Source organism: Oreochromis aureus, linkage group 12 (genome assembly GCF_013358895.1).
Source record: "Oreochromis aureus strain Israel breed Guangdong linkage group 12, ZZ_aureus, whole genome shotgun sequence".
Lineage (NCBI taxonomy): Eukaryota > Metazoa > Chordata > Actinopteri > Cichliformes > Cichlidae > Oreochromis > Oreochromis aureus.
Window position 1 is genome coordinate 27494310 of NC_052953.1, and position 22725 is coordinate 27517034.

Genomic DNA, 22725 nt, shown 5'->3' on the forward strand with positions numbered 1-22725 from the left:
CTGTTCCTCTAATATCCACTGCAGAATCACGCTCTGGACTTTTCTGAGATGACTTGACAAGTATTGAATGGATTAACATGGCATTTTAGTATTGATTTCCATGTATTTCTATTTTGATTTTATTTCCTGCATTACAATTAGCAGATTAGAACACCCACACCTAGTAAACAACGAACTGGCACCAATTCTTTACACCACATCTGACTTTGGCTGTAGCATAAGTTTGGTATGTTTATAATTGTCCTGCCATAATGAAACTATCCTGTACTGTTCTTTCTTTTAGTTTAAATTAGTAATGTTAGCATTATGTTTTTTAAAAAAGTGCATTTTGATGAGGATTATTTACATGGAGAATGCCTGACTGAGGTTTCAGCATAAATCCAGAAGTCACTAAGATTGAATGTGAGCTATTTAACCTGCAGGTGACTCTTACACTGACTGGTTCAAGCCCAAAGTGATCATTAAGTCAATAAAAGACACTTCAACCGCACTCCAACAACTGCTCTGTGAGCTCGGATATGGTCTGCGGAGTAATGACTGGTTCCCCTCTGGGACTGAAAACATTGTGAGACCTCACTAGAAGCCACTGATAGACATCCTGATCACTCAAGTGTAAAGAAACCAGATACAAGACCCTGCTGCACCCACTGGGACCTGTGGAGGACTGTACACGAGCTTTTTGTGTTGTGTTACCACTGCCTGAAAGTTTTACCACAGCATTGTCTTTCTCTCTGGTCTAAGCAGTGAATCTAGTTTTAATGGGAAAAAAACCTAGTGTATGATTAATCCTTTAAGAGCGGCATCAAGCTTTTATTTTGGGATGTTCTCTGTGATTGCATAACAACATGCAGTGGTAAATCTTTTTTTTTTTGATGTAGCTACTTTCCCTCCATCTGTGATTTCACACTGTTTCCGAGTATTTCAACAACCGGGATCTTTTTGTATTCCCTCAAAGGAAATACATAATAGCCTTGTAGCCAACATTGTGGACAAATATATTGTATCATGGCCACTTTTTGTTATGAGCTATTACTCACTCTTACTGCAGTGGTACACAAACATGAGTATGAATTTTATTATTCTACAAAAGCCTGATGATAATATAACAAGCAGCAGAGCTGGTACCGTAGGGCCAGTACAGTTTGTATTTATCTATTTTTTGTGCAGTTTGTAGCTTGAACGCCTGCAAGTAAAATAAATACTGTGAGAATTACATTCCTCACCGGATTTCTGAGAAGAGCAGCACTTTTCAGGGGCACCTTGGTGATTTTTAGTGCTGAATCGATCTCTGCCAGTTTACAGATTTAACAAATAATGTTCAAATCAATTAGGGGCAAAAATATCCAGAAGAAAAAGGATTCTTAGGCTTTTCTTTCTTGTCAGTGTTGCCAGTTTCTCACAGAGGATGCCACACAACTGCTGTAAACAGGCTGATTATTAAAGTTTCACTAGTTTTCCTTTAAATGTAAGTGCATTAGAGTAGCCTTATGCTCCTATTTAGAGTATTGGTATTCCTGTAGTATTAATTCACTAATCTTCAGTCGTCTTTCCTTTGCTTGATAAAGGCTGCAGAGCATCAGCTGAATAATGGCGTGACACCAACACATGCATTTTGTCAACGTGTTGCATCCTATTAAGATGACCCACAGGAGACTGCTCCTCATGTATGGATGCTCACTAAAATGCTACACAACAATCACTAAAACAATGGAGAAGTTGAAATCACAAAACAATAAGAGAAAATAATTAAAAATATAGAACTTGATTAAAACATAATTCTAAATATCTAAAGCTAACATCTTATACTCTTGACAGAATGACACTGGTGAAAAGGCTAAAGAGCAAAGGTGAGCTTTGAAAGCTATTAGAGAAGCAAACAACCTGACCTGAAGTGTTTTAGTGTTTCAGAGCTGCAGCTGCGAGGGGCTGACTGGCTGTAGAAACCAGTCTGGGACCATTAACAGCTGCTGATCAGCTGGTCTAAGTATTCAACAAGGGGTATAAAACTGTAATTTCTCTGCAAATACTCAAGGAAAAGCCTATGCAAGCATTTATATGTGAACAAAAGGCATTTAAAGTGAATCCTTTACCTCACAGGTAGCCAAAATAGGCAAAATATATGTTTGCCAGATACTTAGGAGTTCACTCTGTTGCAGCTGACTGTGCAACGACTGCCTTTTATTCACAAACCTGCAATTTGTCGGCGGATCTCACGATTCACTGTACTCTGAGCACGGTCTGAAAGATGGCAACCTATCACTGCATCGTCCAAAAATTGGATAGTCTGATCGAGACTAAACATGCGACTTTGTAGAAAACGCTATAAATGTTCTATATGATCTCATCTATATGCGCACATCTCAAAAGGGAAGCAGCTGGCAGAAAGACATCAAATTATCTTGGAAACACAGCGACACAAAGAAATATTATTTCACACACGCGCGCACAAACACACGGAGTATGCGCACTCTCACAGAGCTGCCTTAAGTGTGTTTATCTTTGTTCCTATAGAGAGTTGAAGAATACCATCTGTCATATTACCCATTTCACTTCTCACATATAACCGCTCTCACAACATGAGACGATATTACATCAAAGAAAGAGGCTTGACTTAGGAGGGCCGCTATATTCATTGGCATGGAGACATGCAATTGCATTTTAAAGTGCAGTAACAAATTCAGGATGAAAGCAAAGCCCTATCTTTGGTCTCATCTGCCAACCTGGTATGGATTGGATGGGGAAAGTGATTGGACCTTCTGTTATAATTTAGTCTTCTCTTCAATCTTGGAACTTTGCTGCCACTATCCGATAAAATCGTACGGGGCCGGGGCCATGTTATTGATTGAAACATTAGCCTAAACATATTTTATGTCAGCACTTTTACCTTTAAATCAGTCTCTGTTCAGAGGATGTGCTTTATAATCTGGGTTATGTTCAACAAAGACTTTGATTTATTTTATGTTCTTTTATTTCCTTTGGACTTTTTTTTTTGTTCTTTGTAGCCCGCTAAGCCAAGGACATTGATGCTGTAATTTTGCCACAGTCAAAAAAACCTTTTTATAAATTTTCTTTCAGACTGCAAGGGAGTGAATCTATTACTGATGGAGGCGAGGAACGGAGAGGAATAGCATAATGATACAGTCACATCCCACTTGATGTCATGGCAAACAGCACATTTACCACAGATGGCACATCCCGGCGAGGCTTTGCTTTGTTCGTTTTGATACATTTTCAATCAAATCCTGGTGAGAGTGTAGAAAAACGCGCACACGAAGGATGCACAAATATGAAATAACACACATTTTTACAACCAGCTGAAGGCACACTGGTGATGAACAGAACAGAATGACCAAAAAAAAGATTCATCCTGTAACTCGTAGATGTACAACAACATATGCAATCACTGTGCATGTTTTTCTTTGCTTTCTCCACAGAGTGAAGTTAAAAGAAGGCGTGGCATTCCTCGGCGCTCGCCCCAGCAACCCCACTCAGTGGATAGTCAGTCAAGATGTGAGGAGCGAAGGCCACCGAGTGGTGACTCTCCACTGCCGCAGGAAGGAGTCCAGCTATGATCAGCAAAGGTCAGCCCATAAAGTGCTTTTCTTTGAATGACTATATCGAGTTTGGGAGAACGGCCTCTTACTGACTTGTAAACATCTTCATGACCTTCAATTACAAGACGTTAAAGTAAGTTCCTCACTGACGACAGCTTTCAGTATGTGTGTTTTTTTTTTTTAATGTGTTCATAACTACTGAAATCAACAGCCTGACTTCACATTAGCCGCTAAAAAGGTAGTTGTCACTTTTCGGATGTGCACAATTTGAGTTGGTAGCATCAGTTAGATGGCTTCAGTGGGCTTATCTCCAGAGTGATTTTTACTGTCGAATTAAAAAGTTGCTGATCATTCACATTTGGAAGGAGACACACACGCACTCACAGGCACCGTGTGAATGGTTATTTAAGCGATGTTCTCTTTGCTCAAATGACACACTTGACTTGACATAAAGGCCACGTCTGTTGACACAACTGTGGAGAGAGAAAAGTTAATCGACTATTGCAGCATCCCCTCCTCCGTCTCTCTCTCTCGTTCCCTCGTGCTGTCGTTTTTATTTGCGTACTTACTTTCTCCACTAGCAGGCCTCAAAGTTGTTTTGGTCATTTCCCATCTGCATTCACATCCTTAAACTAATCTGGCAGATAGGAACGTGATCGCCAGCACAAGAGGAGGGGGGGTAGAAAAAAGGTTGCCGCGTTAATTAAGTGCTGATTGAAGGCCTTTGTGCGTTTTAATGGTTTTTCCTTCTCGGATCAGGAAGTAGTTTTAATAAATCTAACTTTCTAGTGACAGGTGTAATTTTATGGATTAGAGGCAGATGTGAAGCTGGGGAAGGCTTACTTATTCGCTCTTAAGCTTTCGTTCCACTTAGCAAATTCTAAACCACTCCCTTAAGAAAACAAGACTCCTGACATTGCAACTGCAACTTTATAATCAAAGTTGTGCAGGGGTTATTTAAGTGTAGAGCAGCCTGTGAAACATGTGTAATTTAAAGCTGCTGGTCCAGTGATTTTTTTTTAGACATGTTACTATTAGTGGATCATTACAAGGAGTGATTGTAGGCTAACTGCAGTGTTACAGCACATAAAACAAAGACAGCTGCGCGTGCCGTTGAATAGCTGCGCGTCTAAAATTAGTGGCATCTAATAAATATTTTCTTTAATAGATGTGTCGTTGTGAATCTGCACAGCCACATATAGGCCAGGAGCTGAGTCATGCTGTGTCTGTTGCAGATGCTTATGCTCAGATTTCAGTGGCCTTTTTATGTGAGGATTTAATATTTTTACTTCTCAGAACAGACAGTACATTTTTGGACTTTATTAACAGCCAGTTTCAAACATGAACTGCCCCGAGAACTCAAAGTCGCCTCCGCACTGAAAAAAACTTTTCAGACGCTCCATTCAGTCGCATAATAAGGTTTGACAGCTCAGTCTTATCATTATGTTTGCGTCTGTCTCTTCCAGCCTATTTTTACTCACATAGAAATAATGGTGAAAATATCTTAGGCTAACATGTTTGTTATCATGACCGAATAAGATATTAAATGCACTTTGAGGCAGCCGAAAGCTGAAATTGATTTCTGTTTGGGAAGTTTTTTGCTGCTATAAAGCTTGTGAGATTTTAAAGGACTAGAGTTGATCTTATATCGTATTTTGCTACAAACCTGAATACTAAAATGCATTTTGGATCTCTGTAGTACAGTTGTGATCAGACGTTTACATATGCTCATCACAGGCATCAGTGCTTTGCTAATTTGGGGCTTTTAATGATTTTTTTGAACTGTTTTTTTTTCATACATCTTCAGTGACTTTAAAAATCAAGAATTAGGTGGAACCATTAAGAATTTGTTTTGAATTTTCTCTGATCCACACAGGATGTGGTTAAATGTCCTTTCCTAAGTTGCAACTCAACCACCACCACGCTTAGGCTTAAAATCCTCACCTTTACTACTTTAAACATACCTCTTGTCATTGTCTTGTCTGACCATAAAACTTATCACTAAAAGACATTTGGCTTCCCCATGTGTGGAAAGCTATAAGTTTCAGTCGAGCTTCAAGGTGTCAGTTTAGGAGTAGATGCCTCCTTCTTGGTTGGCCTCTCTCATTCTACTGTGACTGGCTTCACTGTGGACAGTGATGCTGTTGTCCAACATGGTAGGCTTGAGCCTTGATGGTTATTCGTGAACACTCTAACCAATTTCCTCTCATCAGAGGGGTCTTCTTCACGACCTTGGCAAAGTACTTTACCTTCAGTTTTTTGAAAGGATGTGTTGGAATCAGAAGTCATTCAGAAATAGATTCCAGATGGTTTGTGTAAATCTATGATTCTCCTTCTTAGATCTTCACTGAGGTTTTTGGACTTTTCCATTGTTCTGAGTATCAGTCAATCCTGTCAAAGCGCTGTCAAACAAATCCTTTATGTGCCGGCAGAGAGAAACTATGAGCTGTAGTCAATCATGATTGCTAATGAGAAGCTAAGATTTAAATGAGTTTGAGTATGCGTTTGTCCCTGTGCAGAAAAGAGAAAATTCAAAATAAAGTCAAACATGCGAACATATAGATTTGTTTTCTGCTCTTGGCTCTGCTTGATGAGCATGAGAGCAAATATCCTTAATATGGTAACATGTGAGCACAGAGGCCCACCAAGCTAGTGTTCAAATCTTCTGTTTGGAAGGGGCAACCAATCAGAGTAAAGTTGGCTTGATGCGTCTTCTTTCATATGGTGGATGAACGGAGCGACTTCACCAGTCAGTATAAGAAAAGCAAGGATTATTTTGAACTTTGACTCATACAAAGCTACTTTAGAAGTCTCCAAGAATAAGGAAGCTTTTAAAGGTAGCATGGGTACCAGATGAAACTCGGAGGTCATGTTTCATTTGTTTTAGCTGAATTCATCTGGACTCCTTCCAGTTTATACAAATGTCCTCACAGCACTGCCTACAGATGCCACATGTTTTTTAAGATGACTTTTTATAGGTCTAATTATTGTAGGTCCAGTAAGCATTTTGGTCTAAGACTGTGGATGACACCCTTTAGAAGTCAAAACTGACCTGAGAGCTTGCACGCTAATCTGCATTTGTGCATTTGTCTCGTCATATGAGGCTAGCTCAAAGGTGTTTTCCTTCAAGGTCACTTCTCAACTTGAATTTCAACAATTCTGTCAAAGTTTATCCAACTGCATGCTTCGCCTTAGAAACTTATATTTTCATGCACCATATATACTTTGCTTTACTTATGGGTCTAAGCAGAGCTACAACAACAGCCTAAGTAGGACTGAGCAGCAACACTTGGCAGCTGGCTCCTCCTTCCCTCCGGAGCTATTTTCCTCCTTTATGCAGGTTTCATTCTCTCCACACTATTCCGCGACCTCACCGTCTCTCTCACCCACACATACACATGCTCCATTACAGTAGTAAAATCATGTTTTATTGATTTACTAAGTGAAGAAGCCAGAGACAAGAGTGAGCATATCTAGTCTAATCCCAGCTGTTTGGGCCATGTACATTGGGCTGCTCCTTAATCTCCACAGCTGTCAAAGTCACTTCACAGAGAAGACCAAAGAGGCCCCATGATGGCTATACAATGCACAATGCTCCAATTTTTCTTTCGTCTGGTCCTCCCCGCTCAGAGTGTTTTCAATGAAGCTCTTTTAAAAGGGGATTAAACATTGCTATCTCATCTGTTGAGCTGTCATTCAGTCTGCTTTGGTCTCTCCTCCGCTGCTTCCGTGCGGAGGGGAGGATGAGGGATGTGAATGGTACAGGTCAAACAAGTGAGGATCCCATTTGCATTTTAAAGTTGTTTTTGAACAACAGGATGTATACACCATTATCCAAATATGAGTTAAGCACTCACTTGAGCATTTAGTTATACTTCTTCACTGCGACTCTGGAAAGCCTTTCTTCTGTAAGAATAGAGTCTGTTTTCAATTGAAAGTTTTCCTCATCTTTTAAAAGAAAATGTCCGTATCCCTGCGTAGGTTACAGTTAACGATGGAGCAAATTAGACCCGTACTAATCAAAAATATGTTCCATTTACTACCAAAGTGCTTAGACCAGTCTTACATCTCAAAAGTGTGGATTTCATTGTACCCACAAGTTCACTGTACATGTACAATTACAATAAAGGGTCATTCTATTCTATTTTATTCTATTCTGTTTTTGTTTGCTACTACGTTATACTGCTGCACACTCAAAAGTCAGCAGAACAGTGTCCTGTGCAATTTCCTGGACATTTTGAGTCATTTCTCTTTCCTGTACCTTGTGTCTGATTACACGTGTTCTTTAACCATTAGGATGCAGCCCTGAAGTCACGTTTCTCATGACGATGTGTGGAAAACAGAATCATTTCTGAATAGAAGATAAATCTGAAAAAAATCTAATGATTGGCCAATTACTATGTTTGTGCACTCTCAAACATTTATGACAAGCATTCAAATTTTCCATTGAATATAAAGGATTTATTTAGAAATTTAGAAGAGTGTGCTCACCTGGCTCTGCAGCTCTTATTTAAATCAGTGCATTATGCTAACAAATACACAAGTTGTTAGTAAAATGCTCTCATGATTTTACCAATGTCGGGTTGTTGACTTCACAAACAGGCTGCAAAGGGACAAGGCAGGAACACAGACTTTTAATCATCGTTTTACATGCCATTTTTACAAATGAATAATTTGCACTGTCACTCTACCTTGGACTGCTTCCTAGACTTGAGTGTCTTTGAATAACGTCCGTGGAGCTGCTAATTGAAGCCTGTACATATGTTTGCCGTGACGGGGGTCCAGTTTCGATGCGTGCATGAAAGCACGACATTACAGACGGTGTGTCAGGTGTACACTATGTGCCGGTTCAGCCACTCGCTTTAAGCGGCTCGCCCTGGCCAGCTGAGTCCCTACTTTGTACACGTTCCCACCTGATGCTCTGACCACACCTGACTCCCTGTGACTACACGTGTAGCAAATACATGAAAAAGACTGCTTTCGCTCAACCTTCATTTTTTTGTATCACCATCTGATTTACAACTACAAATCTAATTTAAAATAGATAGATAATATGATTTTTGAACTTCTTCTCCTAAGCTCAGACATGGGTTTACTGGTTTACACACTAATAAGCCCAATAAATTATCCCTAGTTTGATCCCGGGAGGAGGCGTAAATCCCTTCGGGGGTTGTGTCAAGAAGGGCATCTGGTGCAAAAATCTGCCAAATCAAATCTGCAGGGTTACCTGCTGTGGTGAACCCTTGTGAATAAGGGAGCAGCTGAAAGTAGCTATTCTTCTTAGAAGTTGTTGAATTTGATCAAGATGAACAGCTGAATCTGTTCCTCAGCTTTGCAGACTGAATTTTCCTATGGAAATGCAAACCTGTGCACTTTTCCCTGATCGGCAGCATCTCCACCAATAAAAGCAATAGCGAGGTGACAGCTGTTCATCAAGGGTTGCTACAGTGAGAAGATGCGGTGTGCTTTTAACTGGAAACAACGGAGCTGAATTCTCCCTAAAGCCACCAAAGGAAAAGCTGACGGCAGGTCTTTCCAATTCAATGCACAGAAACAAAAACAACAAAAACACCACACAGTGATTCTTGAGAGAAGGGACAAAACAGGTTTTAATTTTCTAAAATATATTTTTTGATTTTTCAAAAACACATTTATATATAATTGTTACACAAAGTTTTGGCTGTCTCACCATGTTTTGGTACAATCTCCCAGGTGTAACATTTTTTAATAATTTATGTTTTTGCTGGAGAAGTGCAAGGTTTTTGTCAACACCGTCAGACACAAAGAAATGCAAAAATATATATTTTAAATTAAATTGTTTCAGCTATTTTGACTATTAGCAGCTTCTCTATTCTATTCTTTATGCACATATGTTTTCAAAGTAATTATACCACATTTAAAAGTAAGATTGTTTTGGCTTTTTATTATTAGAGTTACAGTCATACATATTTTCAGAAGCTTGTATTTAATCTGTATAAGAAACAATCATATTAAGCAGAATGCAAATTACACGTTTATTGAGAAAATTACATGTTTTTATTGGAAGATCATGAGGGAGGAAAATATATGGTTCTCCAAAAGAGAAAAATAAACAAAAACTCCATATTATGGAGTTGACAAGGTGCTGACGGTGTTGACACACTAGTAGAAAACAAGATATTATTTCTTTCAAAATGACCATTAAACCTTAACAACCTTTGTAATATCACAAGACACATTATAACAATTCTGTTTTTGCACATGTCAAGTTCTACATCTTAATAGTTCACCAGCAAATAGCTGCCTGCTACTCCTTGATTCCTAAAGTACTCTGTGGTTGTGTGTTTAGACCCTGCTGTACTTATTCTCCTTTTGTTTCTCTGTGCTTTCTTCCAAAACCTTCTCTTCTGCCTTTTTTCTCTTTCTTTCAGATCACTGATGTTCTTTATTTTTCTCTTTTTCACTCTTTCTCCATCTTTCCTTTATGAGAAACTCTTTCTTCAACTCAGGCTGGCTGTTAATTTTTCTCTCCTTCTTTTTTAATCCTCCCTGTTCCTTCTCTTTCGTTCCTCTACTGACAGGTTCCTCTTTGCTATTCTAGCCTGAAATGTACCATTTTGTAATTACTATAGTTTTTCTGAACCTGATGCTTTTTTACAGATTAAGAATGAATATTCACAACACAATTATGCATTAAGCAATAGAGATGCTATCCGGTCTTTAAGTCTGATGTCATTAGCCGTTTCCAGGTCCAAACTCCGCTGCAGATCCCAAAGTCAAAGGAACTCTGCGGCATCACTGAGCGTTACAAACTGTCCAAGTTCTTTCATCTTTAATAAAATGATCAGTGTGGCTGCTCTACCAGGTGTAACATCCAGGCATCCATGAAAACAGAATATATGAACTTCCAACATAAATGAAGACAGAAAACTAAACAGCAGTGACTATTGTCAGGTTACTGAAGTTGGGCTAGCTCCTATATTTTGATGTGCTACATGATCGCTAGCGACACAGCTATGTTAGCATAATATAAACACAGTGAAGCTGGAGGATGAATGCTAACTTTTTTCCACTTGATAAAAGTTAACGTGAGGGTTCGCGATGGTTAGGCTGACAGTGATCACTGACTGTTTTTAGGGGCTTGTTTAGATGTAATAGAACAAGATAAAAAGCATTAAAACATTTTAACAGCACAACAGGCTTAATAAACACAGAGTAGTTTAGGCCCGGAAGCAGGATTCATACATCATCACTTAAAGACCAGCTCTCGGGGCACAGCTAGCTCAGTAGATGCCACATGATCGGAAGGTTGGGCGTTCAAATCCAACGAACAGCGCATATCCTGGATTTGTAGCTGCCCACTGCATCACTGAGTGAATGGGTTAAATGCAGAGGACTAAGCATTTTCCTACAGGATTAATAATGTATACATAAACAATGAGATTCAAGATGAGGCAAATTTGATAATATTTGACAGATCTGTAAAGCAGAAATATCAGTAAAATACACAGGAAGTAATATATCTGAAATATTAGTTAAAAAAAAATAACTTAATATAAATATAGCGCACTTTTGTGGCATTTGTCAACACCATTAGAAAAAGGGTCAACACCGTCAGACAAAAATCCTGATGGTGTTGACGTCTGATGGTGTTGACAAAATACCCTACTTTCTCTCATAACACATGTTTTTCTGACAGAAGCCATCTTGTTTTTCATCATTTGCTTATGGCTTCTACAATCTACCTAAATTAAGCTCTTTTTACAAAAAAAATAATTAAGTCTTGCATTACATCGACTTTGGTGTTGACGCACTATGGTTGTGACACAGAGTTTTATCAGAAAGGTATGCAATAAATGAAATAAAAATAAAAAAAATTATCACAGCAGTGACCTTATGGCATGTGTATCAAACAGGAAGTGGTAAAGGGGTCCTCAGAGTGTAAGCTACCCACAATAATTCCTGATTTTTTTGTACTTTTAAAAAAATCTGATGGTGTTGACAAAAACTCTGGACATGATTTTAATCACTTAAAAAATATGTAAAAATAAATTTTCAATTGCATATTTTGATATTATATAAGGTACTGACTTAAATACTTAGTGACGAGAGCCATGATGTTTAATTTTACATTACTTTTAATGTTTTTTTCTGTATTTTAATATTATCACACCAGCTTCTGGACAATGGATTTTTAAGGTACAGGTAATGTATTATACCATTTAAAATAAATATATATGTATAAAAAATGCAAAATCATCTTTTGTTGTATAAAAATTGCCTTGGTTTGTCTTTTAGGCAGTTGGGTTTACACTTGTATGCATATTTTTAACCACAAAATTGGGTTTTATCTGCCGGACATGTTTTGTCCCTTATCTCAAGAATCACTGCACAGTGAGATAAGAGCTGTTCACATTATTGTTATGAAAAAAGTCAAATCAGATCTGCCCCAGCTGTGCTGTGTCACATAACACATTACCTTATAACTCAGTTCCTAAAGAGTTTGTACGTTAGTGGTTTTCTATTTCTATGGTTGCTATTTTGAAGCCAACAAAAAAGCAAAAGGGTAAAAAAAAATGAATGAACTCGCCTTGTCATAGTCAAGACTTCAGCTATCAAAACCAATGTATTTTGACCTGAAATGAGAAGCGTGCTTTTTCTCTCTGCACAAAGACAAGGATGCAAATTTTTGGGGTAGAAAAATATGTCACTTTTCTCTCTGCATACCTTCGATGTGCCAAGCAGCAGCACCAAGAACAGGCTTGGCCCCTTTTCCATATTTCTCTGCTCTTTGTTGTTTGTCATCCTGTGTTCTTAATGAATAATTGATATACTGTAAGAAGAATGATTTTTCTCTTATAGACACTTCCTGTTGTGTTTATGTGATGGGAGATGACAGTCTTGGATCTTAAGTGGGCATTTATGGCCTCATTTATATGTAAATTATTATTTAACCTTACATCCACCGCCCTTTCTCTGACAGGTTGAGATTCTTAGTGATGGGGCTACAAAGACAAAAATGCCCATGTGGAGTGCACATGTTACTGGGTGAAATGCACTAGATTGAAAGCTTTCCTTTGTCTTCATTAAAGGTGAGCTCATTCAAAACGAAAGCAGTCCTGCTTCTTCAGCATGTCACAAGGCATAAGTGGAGACCTCGGTAAAAGTGCCATGTCCAGCCCTTGGTTGTTCATTATGACTGTCTGGGTGCAGATGTAGCTCTCTTGAGAGCCACCACTTCATTAATCGCCCACACCACACCCAGTCGAGGGTCGGCAGGCAGTTCACTCATTACAGCCATTTCACGAGGGAGCCAGTCCAAGTAGGAGGCGGGGAGGGGGATATAGTATATATCTAAAAATCTTGTTTAATTTAATAACGGTCTCATCGCAGCCTGTTTTATATTGTCTGAATCACATTTGCATAGAGTTTGGATTAATATAATTACATTCGGCATTCATCCATTTTGCTATAAAGACACGTGACTTTTCCACTAAAGCAGCAGCTTGTAAATCTCATCAGTGTGAATACTTAGGATCCCAGAAGGAAAGAAATCACACAGCTGTGTAATAACGGGTGAGATTTTGTAGCGCCCCCACAATTTATCTCCATTTCAAAGTTTAGAAAACCTTTAAAACAGGATTATTTATTGTTTGTGTCATTTATTGCAAAACTGAAATGAAACAAAGGCCTCGAGATAGCTGTTATAGTCTTCAAGGCCCCCTGGAAGAACATTAAGCATGTGTGGTCCTTGTCATACTTGGGGCTTCAAAGAAATTCATACTTATATGTGTGTGTTTAGATAGATAGATAGATAGATAGATAGATAGATAGATAGATAGATAGATAGATAGATAGATAGATAGATAGATAGATAGATAGATAGATAGATAGATAGATAGATAGATAGATAGATAGATAGATAGATAGATTATCTATCTATCTGACTTACATATGAAAGAATTGTCTGAACAAATGAAGTTTTGTTAGGGTTCAGCAGTCCTGAGAATGAGCCACATGTTGTAGACTTTATGCTGTATAATACTGCATAAATCGAGGCTGAAATGAAATTGCCTAATTACATTAGGGGCAAACGGGAACTTGACAGTCCTTATGCTAACACCCTTAATAATGACTCAGCCCCGTTCTCAGTGGCTTCCATTTACCATAAATATACTCCGTCACTGAAGCCTCATTGATAGCATTTACCAAAATACACTAGTCCAAATTTTGGTTAATCTCTTAATTATATAATTGGCATGTGATCAGTACTCATCTGTGTCAGCCAAATTGGGATTTTTTTAATGAGTCCTTTTTTTTATTTTACTGTAAGACTGGTGGAGAAACATTCAAAATGCTTTTAGTGGGAGACGTGGTTTCCTTTATCAGTACTGGAGCAGAGATTTGGCGTATACTATGCCCCCTCCCTCCCGACACACAACCACACACACACACACACACACACACACACCGGGACAGCCAGATGATTACAATAGACAGCCTAGATTACATTTGACTGTTCGTGCTGGCCCCCTGCTCAACTGCTAGGGAAACAATATTGGGAAAGTATGCCCCTATGTGCCTCATTGCACTTTCTCCTAGTTCACCAATAGCCAGTAATAAAACTCAGCGGAGAACATTTTGTCAGCACTGCATACATCTACACCAAATGGCCATGAAACTTTTCAGGTAAGCTTTGTGAAAATATGAAACTTCTTCATCCAGTACATTTCACTGGCTTTATGTGGAATCATGAAAAGCTTTAGAGAAGTGTGGGAATGCAGCTTGGTAGTTCAGATTCACTCATGTCATGCCACAGTGCATGCCACCTATCAAAATGTTTTTGGCCAGCACCATGTGGTAGACTGTGTACATGCAGACAAGAGAGAGATTGAGGTTTGTATTTGAGAATTATGAAGGTTTATCAGTGGATATCCTGCTCTTAGAGATTAATCCCCAGGAGGATTAGAATGTGGTCTCTAGTATTTGGAGGGTTGCATCACTTTTTTTTCTTGCTGTGGTTATGTGGATTAAAGCTATTAATAATGCTTTCTTAATATAACAAGCAAAAGTACCTTTTTAATGGAGATAAACACATTTTTATTATTTTCACTTTTTCCAGCGCTTTTTCAAATTAATAGAAATTTGTACTGGAAATGTAACTGTTTTGGTCAACTTTTTCTTTATTTTTTAATTGTTCGTGTTTCCCTATTAAAATAAACAGCTGCACATTGCCTGATTACTTTCAGATTTCCATTATTCCTTTATTTTGTTCAAAAGATTTGGCTAAGCCAGAAAATAGGGTTTTTCACAACACAATTTTTTTTTTAAAAAAAGGTTGAAAAAAATCAGGAACATACCACGCAGCATGAGATTGCTTATAAAAATGCATCATCATCATTATTATCATTATTATTATTATTAACAATAATAATAATAACAATAATAATAATAAAATGTGTGCAGCTCTATGATGCTTTTTATTTACCAGTGATTCACGGGGTTGGTCAACATGACAATCAGAGAGAATAGGGATTATTCTAATTATAATAAATGAAAGCATGTGTGACGATGTTCATGCAAAGTTTCAGATTCACCCACCCGTTAAGGAGATAGAGTAGCTACAGACCTTATAGTAAGATTCACTCAAGATACAACACTATGCGGTATTCCACCTTAATTTGCGTACTTTATTCTAAAGACTATATGACAATAAATTACATTTTATTAATAAATCATTTTAAAGCCATAAATAAACGGAGATCTCACACACACACAAGTTTATACCATAGGCGGTAGAAAATAGCTAGCTTCTGGGTCGGAAAAATTAGGGCAATGGACAAGTGTTTAAGATACTGAAGACCACCAGATGGCGGTCTAAATCGCTCGTTTTGGTCATGAATTAAAACATTTTTATAAATCTTGATCATATCGTGTTTCCAAATTTTCAACGAGCTGTCAGTGTGTCATTAGCCACAGTCGCCCCTCCTCCCCACATCCATTGTTTTGCTACCTTTTTGCAGCGACAGTAGAAATCCTCAACTCAAGGCTTTAAAATAGGGCAGATCGCCTCCTTTGCATTTAACCCCCCCCCCCCCATAATCTATTAAGACCTTTCATCTTTGTTTTCAGTGTGAAACAAAGACCAGAAACAAGCACGCTTTTATTGTGTAAGTGATGATGCTTTTCATTCATTTGCATATGGCTTTAAAATGATTTAGTAATTAAATTTGACAAAATATCTTAAAGTCTAACGTTCCCAAATTCCACTCAGATTCAGGAAAGACAATCTGTGGGAGGGAGGCCGAATGGCTAGTCTGTAATCAGATTGTGGTCTGTAAAACATTGTCCCCTGATCTAAGAGCAGTTATAATGGCATCCCCCTCCTAGCTATTAATGCACTTCAAAGCTGAAGAGCATCACTTTGGAGAATAGAAAGTATATCATTATGCATGACTCTGGTGTTTGAGCATTTAAATAGTACCCCAATCCTCAGAGCATTTCTCACTTTTTTAACCCAAAAGCAGCCTTTGCCTGTGAAGAAGACGGCTGGCTTATGCAGACGTAACCTTGTGGAGGGGAAAGTCAGCCATCATGGGAACTTGCAGCCTGGTGCACAGTCTCTGACACTCTGCACAATGATAAAGATGCTGGTGGTTGGCCTCTCACCCACAGGGGATCCAGCATTTGCATTGTATCCCAGAAAAGACCCTTTTCGGGGCAAGATGATGTAGCTGTTCATCAAAGTCTTAAATATTCAATAATATGAATGAATATTTTGCATCCAGCACAACTGGGTGCATGGGCTCCAGACCAGGTTGGATACTGTGGTGTGGGCGGCAGCATACATGGATGAGATCATCTATCCAGTTGAATTCTGCATTGAGTACAGCTGGTGGAATCAGATGTTCTTCCTCCATAAACATATTTATGCTGATTACATTTTCTGGGCACGCAGGCACCGTTTTGGCAAAATTAAACCTGTGGTGAGATTGAAACTGTTGCTGGTGTTGCAGTGCTCACTTCAGTAGCACTCAGCCAGGGAGACAAAGTGAGCTAAGGTGTAAACATGTAATTGTCTACAAACTCACTAACAAACACACTGGTTGCTTCTCTTCTAATTACATCTCTGTAGTGTCTGCTGAAGAAGTACTAAGTTTGGACTGAATTGCAATGAGATTTAGCTCATTCAGCACTCCGGCTCTGTTGAACAGCAGCTGAGTGCGGAGAATAAGTCCACTTGTCTTTAATATTTCCATTCAGATTTAACTCAAAAACTCCCTCCCTACAAACGTGTCTAACTGAACGGGCAAAAGAAACCCTGGCCCACAGTTGGCTCTAATTAACCTCAGTTTATCTTGGCCTTCAAAATGACTGGCTTTACACTGAAACCCATTTCATTTAAAGAAATGCCTGGCCCGGCACCAACACTGTCTCATTTATCTAACCTGCACAGGAAAAATATTTAAATGAGCCCATTAAAAGAGGCCCTGAGCTGTTGAGAAAGGTATAGAAATGGTATTTGAAAAAACAATGACCAAAGTTCCACGTGTGTGTGTGTGGGGGGGGGACAGGGAAGAGAAATGGGCAGCGAAACAAACAGAAAAGGTACCAGTCACATCCTCTCATCTGCACTACAGCACTTGCGGTGCTAACACTGACAAGCAATCTTTTGCTGTCCTCTGTTATCATTCCCGGTTTAACAGGTTGAAAGCAGAGCTCTGTCTTAAGGATAACATGCAGGGAAAAGTAAAATGTCACTAAAGGCACTCCCTTCCTGCAGCCTTAGTGCCAGTTTAGCAGGACTGACCACCCCTGACATGTAATCAGGCAGCGTGTACAGCTGAGTGCTAGGGCTGGACAACACATACATTTGGAATTGAAGCTGTAATTTATTTAACTCAGCACAGTTATCGCTTTTAAAATAGCTGATCTGGAATTTGTATCTCAGTATTTTGACGAGATCTCGCGTGGTAAAGATTTGTCATGACTGCACGTCTTAGAAAATGACAACACAAATAGAATTTGCCACAAAAACAATCAAAATGTGACTTTTTTTTACCAAACTCTTCATTCTTATTCAGTGAGCAAATCAAAGCTGGACCAGCGAACACGTTCATGCCACGCTCTGTGCGTGTCACCTCTTCCCACATAAACACTCAGCACAGTTTTAGGAGTGCAGATTTTCCCACTTTCTCACAAAGGCAGACTCACGAGTGCTGTTGGAGTGATTCGAGTTGTAACCTCAGGTGATGATGAAGCATCTAAAGCGGTCCTTGACTTGTGGGAAGAGACACTGAAAAGACACCCACAAAAGCTCCTCGGCAAAGTGATGACTTCACTACATAACTTCACTACATCGACGGCCACTTGTGCTCAGAACAAATGCATAATTCACAATTATTAGAACACCTTGACAGGTGTCTGCACGCCTTTCACTGATGCTCCTGTTAGCGGTGGCAAAAAACCCCCACAATCTCAGTCTGATGCCGATGCAGTCAGATGTTTCCTGTGCGATCTAACTCAACTCTTCACAGCCTCTGGATCAGTCCTCCATCTCTCACAGGCCATAAGTCAGCGAGCAGCACTGAATCACTATGTTGAATATGTAAATGGATGCCATTAAAGCTCTCTTTCTTTAATTAGTCTTTTGATTTCATGACTGAGTGCTTCCAATTATGGATCAATGTCTCATTTCTGCGCACGGACCCCTGAGTGTGCGGAGGCACTTTTTTCCGTTACAAAATGCTTTATAATTTCTTCTCTGCCAACACGGCCGTTCACATCACACTTCCCGACTGCTGATCAATGAAAAATCTTGCTGCTGTAAGCCCGCTGATATATGTGCACCAGTAATATTTTTTTATAAACAGGATCAAATTTCAACATATTAATGGAATGGCCAAAATTTGTGCTGTGAGTGGGAAATGTAGGGGGTACGTCCGTGTACTTACTCTGGTAGTAATTTTGCACCAAGCACTTTAAGTGGTACATAAGAGGGGCCTGAATAGAGCGTAATATCGAATTTCTGACTGGGAGCCGCGAGTACGCTTAGGAAGAGGTGCTGACGTAGCATTTTCAAACGGTATCGTGCTACTCGTGTTCTGCAAAAATAGCGTGTAGGTGAATGGATTGGAGCAGATGTTAGCTACTCAAGGGTTTTATCAATCTAAAAAGATAGACATCTCACAGTATGTGTGCTATACTAATGCGTGCGTATGCTGGGAACATTATTTCCGATATAGGTGGGCTTTTGAGAGTCTTTCTTTTAAAGCCTAAAGCATACAAGATCATTTTTCTTTTCTTTTTTTCTTTTTTTATATACAGAATGAAATATAGAAACGCATCCTCTTCATTTAGTCTGCATTAGTTAGGTGGGAAGTAACAAAATTACCTTAAAATTACCTTAACATTACTATACTTGTGTATTTAGTTTTTACTTTTAACACAAATATCGGTACTTTCTACTCCTCACATTTTCAGTCTCGTTAGGGAAATTATTCAATCCCAGCAATGCGCAGCTTATGACATCAAAGTGAGTTGAGCCTAAATGGAGAGACTAACAACACACAACACAGGCTTATTGCATACAAATGATGAAAAAGGCAAAAAGCACAGAATTTATGTAGCATTATATGTACCTTCATAGTATTATACTTAAGTAGGAGGAGAAGGAGTTAAAGCAGGATGGAATCATCCAGAACATTCTTTTTTTTCTGGTGCAGATGTCCATAAGTTGTGGTTTCAGTTATTAGTTGGTGATGCTGCAAATTTTGGTATTGATCCAATATTAAATATATATAGGGCCGGTATTGCCAATGCCAATATCAATACTCATACTTTTAACTTATAAAGGCAGCTTGTGTCATGATTCATCAAAAGAATCATCATCAATCTGCAATTTCTGAACACATTTAAATGACAACTAAATTACTTTTATTTTTACTTTCCACAATAATTAGTTAATCTAACAAAGCACACCACCCAGTTTTTCATTTATTTAGAAATTGGGTTTTTTGGAGACCTGAAATGTAAATGTGTGCTTTTAGGTGATTTTCTGTTTGTTAACCCTTATCCACCTGCCTAGTCACACGATAGGCCTTAACTCCTTTTTCTTTTTAGGTGTGAAGGCAAAGTAAAAACAAAATACAGTTTGTATTTTCATGTACTGATATTTTGTTATTATCATATTAATATAGTGCAAGGTTCAGTTAGCTTTGCAACTTTTTAGACCCTCTACTGTATCACTTTTACTTCAGTACAGAAGTACTTTTGCTTTTGCCTCTGGTTATAACAATTAAATATAGCAATTTCATTTTTTATTGAAATCCTCGTTACATCCTTCAAAGCAGGCCCAAACTGACCTTTTTCGATCAGTGGGGGGGCCTGTCCACACGCACAACACAGATTTATTGACGTACATAATCAATTATTGATTTGCAGTAAAAATCTGAGGGGAGCATTTGTTTGAAACTCGTGTTTGAGCACCAGTCCGAATGCCATATGTACACAGAAGCTAATGTATGCTAAAAGGAAATTGATTTTAGTTTAACAAGAACAATCTGCCCTTTGCAGGTAGAGTAACAATTTGTTTCCTTCCTGTGTTTCCTCGACATTCCCTTGACCCCTAAAACCTCTGATTCTCTGATTCTGAAGCCCAGCTAATCTCCGGTGCTTTTATGCTAAGTCTCACTTAATCTCTCTCGAGACTCTCTTCCTGTCCCCATAAGAAATTTTCTTCTACATTTCACATTTAAGTCACAGAAAACATTAAAATTAAGTCCCATACCCCGATCCCTGCTGGCAAAAAGCTTTCGCCTGTTAGCACATGGACATGCGACCTGAGCCTAATCTCATATTAATGGATAAGTAGACTGATGATTTATATCGTTTTTTATTTGTATACGTGACTGAGCTTCAAAAAAAAGTTAGTAGTTAGTTTAGTAGTAGGATGTGAAACAGTGCAGTCAGTAAGTGGGTGTCAAGATTATACCAGCCTCCGAATTAAAATTGAGCTCTCGTGGACTTTTGAGACGGGTGGCTATGCGCAGAACTTGACTCTTCATCACTAACTCTGACCTCCCAGATCCATTAGACACTACATTAAGACTTGAAGGCAATCACGCTCACGCAGCCTCCGCATCACTTCCTCAGCGACACTGTAATTATCGCAAACAAAGCAGTTCAGTTTACACATTTATGTTTGTGTTTCTGCAACTTGTACATTTAAGCAAGCATGTCCTTGTGCACACAAGTATTCGCGGATTAGTTAATGCGACTAGGCCTGTGCGTTTTCAATGTTTGTCCACATGCATAATTCTTTGCATAGATTTTAAAGGTCTCGTCTGTAGATCAGCGGCGTTGAAATCCCCTCCATTTGGATCTATTTTTTTCATAAGATGCTGGCACTTATCTCGCTCTGCTGTTACAGCAAATTCAACATCTGGCCCTGCTGTCCTTATCTACCGCTGACCTGTTTGCAAAACACATGCTGCGATATGATATTGAGCCGATTCTTTCCGCGGCTCTTTCTCTGACACACTTTTTCATGTTTCACAGAGCGGGAGCTTAACCTTGTGCAGACAAGCCTCGGGGCTGCAGGGCTAGGGGGTGTGCCTGTGTGTGTGTGTGTGTGTGTGTGTGTGGAGGGGGTGATGCCTAGGTTGCAATAGGGTATCATTGATCTGATAGTCTGGGCCTCTCTGGTCAATGACTCTTGTGTGCTCTCCAGGTTCTGTTGCCATGCCAACAGTGGCAGAGCTAAAAGGTTTGGTGGGTTTTTAAGGACTTTCCCGAGAAGGACAGGCACCGTCAGTGTCGGAGCACCTGCAGGTGCTGGTGCAGGCCCGCACGGTCACATGATGTCGCCCACAGATCAACCAGGGGAAGCCTGTAAGGGGGGGGAGGTTTCAGTTTATCTGCACAAACACTTGTATCAGCACCCCAGGGCACAGTGTCTGCTGCCCCCTAGTGTGTGTGTGTGTATGTATGCGTGTGTTTGTGTGTTTCTAAGAGCTGTCAGGAGCTTTGGTGGTCGTTCCCAGTGGCTAATGTCTGTTGAGACGAGCGTTTAGATGTGGGGAAAATTGAGTTTGACTATCAGGACAAGTAGCAATTTATTATATTGCAATTTGCCATTTAGATAGCTTTCCCACGAATTAGACAGATATAGAGTGTAACTGACTGAGAACTGATGCCTGATGCAATAAGGTCTGAGGTCACCGGTGGTGATGAGTGCCATCATTAGGGATCCATTACACTACGGAGCCTACTTCAGCTGATGGACTCTAATGATGCTGCAGTGCAGAAAAGCATTTGGTTTTGATTAGACATCGGTGGAATGGTGCATTTCATTAACTCCAGGATGAGCTTTTGTTGTCTGGGAGTTGATATGCCACTGTTTGAGCTCAGGCTAACGCGCCGACTGTGCTCATGGAGCAATTTAAGAAACAAATGTAATGAAAGAGTATTTCCCTCCTAACAGTCTAATGCCTTTCACATACACTGTCCTTCCTCTATTTATGCCACCCAAAACAAACTGATTAGGCCTCACCTGGCCCTAACTTTCTTGACACGATATTGTTGCGCTATTAAAATGCTTATGTGTAAAATGTGTCTTTGTACCTTTGGAATCTAAAAGACAAACGTTCCCACATGATTTAAGCAACCAAAAAACCCTCGTGTGTCCAAATAAAGGCCACAAATGGCAGTTAGGTACGGTGCAAGCCGAATCCCTAATTTTTACATCTTGTGTCTCACAGTTTGCATGACTTACAGACGCAGCTTAGCAAGCACAGAAAGAAAGCGTTGAGTGAGTGAGTGTGTGTGTGGGAGTTGAATTTTTTAGCAGCTGAATGCAGCAGAACACTGTTAAGATAATTAGAAATATGATCCCCTTATTGGGTTTGATGCACACAAGCCAGAAGCCCTCAGTTTGCGTCTATGCTTCATTATAATTGTATAATTAATAGTACTCAGCCCTTTTGTCTGTGTCGATGTTAGAAAGGGCTAAAGAATAAGCGATTAAATTAAAGGGAATCTGATGCTTAGTAAAAGTGGGTTTTAATTTAAGCACTGTAGGTTGTTTGAAATATAACAGCCCGATCTTTTTGTATGCACCCCGTGAGAATACAATCAATGGAAAGTACATTTCCAGAAGTATTTCTTTCCTGTCGGCTAGAACAACATGAGC

At 39.3% G+C, this 22725-nt stretch overlaps 1 protein-coding gene across 1 annotated transcript in view; it reads left to right on the forward strand.

Annotated features, from left to right (window-relative positions):
* The window catches only part of si:dkeyp-14d3.1 (transmembrane protein 132C), a 135296-nt gene that overhangs the window by 64570 nt on the left and 48001 nt on the right, over window positions 1-22725 (forward strand). The window contains exon 3 of the mRNA XM_039621294.1: window positions 3435-3581. Coding sequence (XP_039477228.1) covers window positions 3435-3581 — 147 coding nt within the window. The remainder of the gene's footprint in view (window positions 1-3434; window positions 3582-22725) is intronic.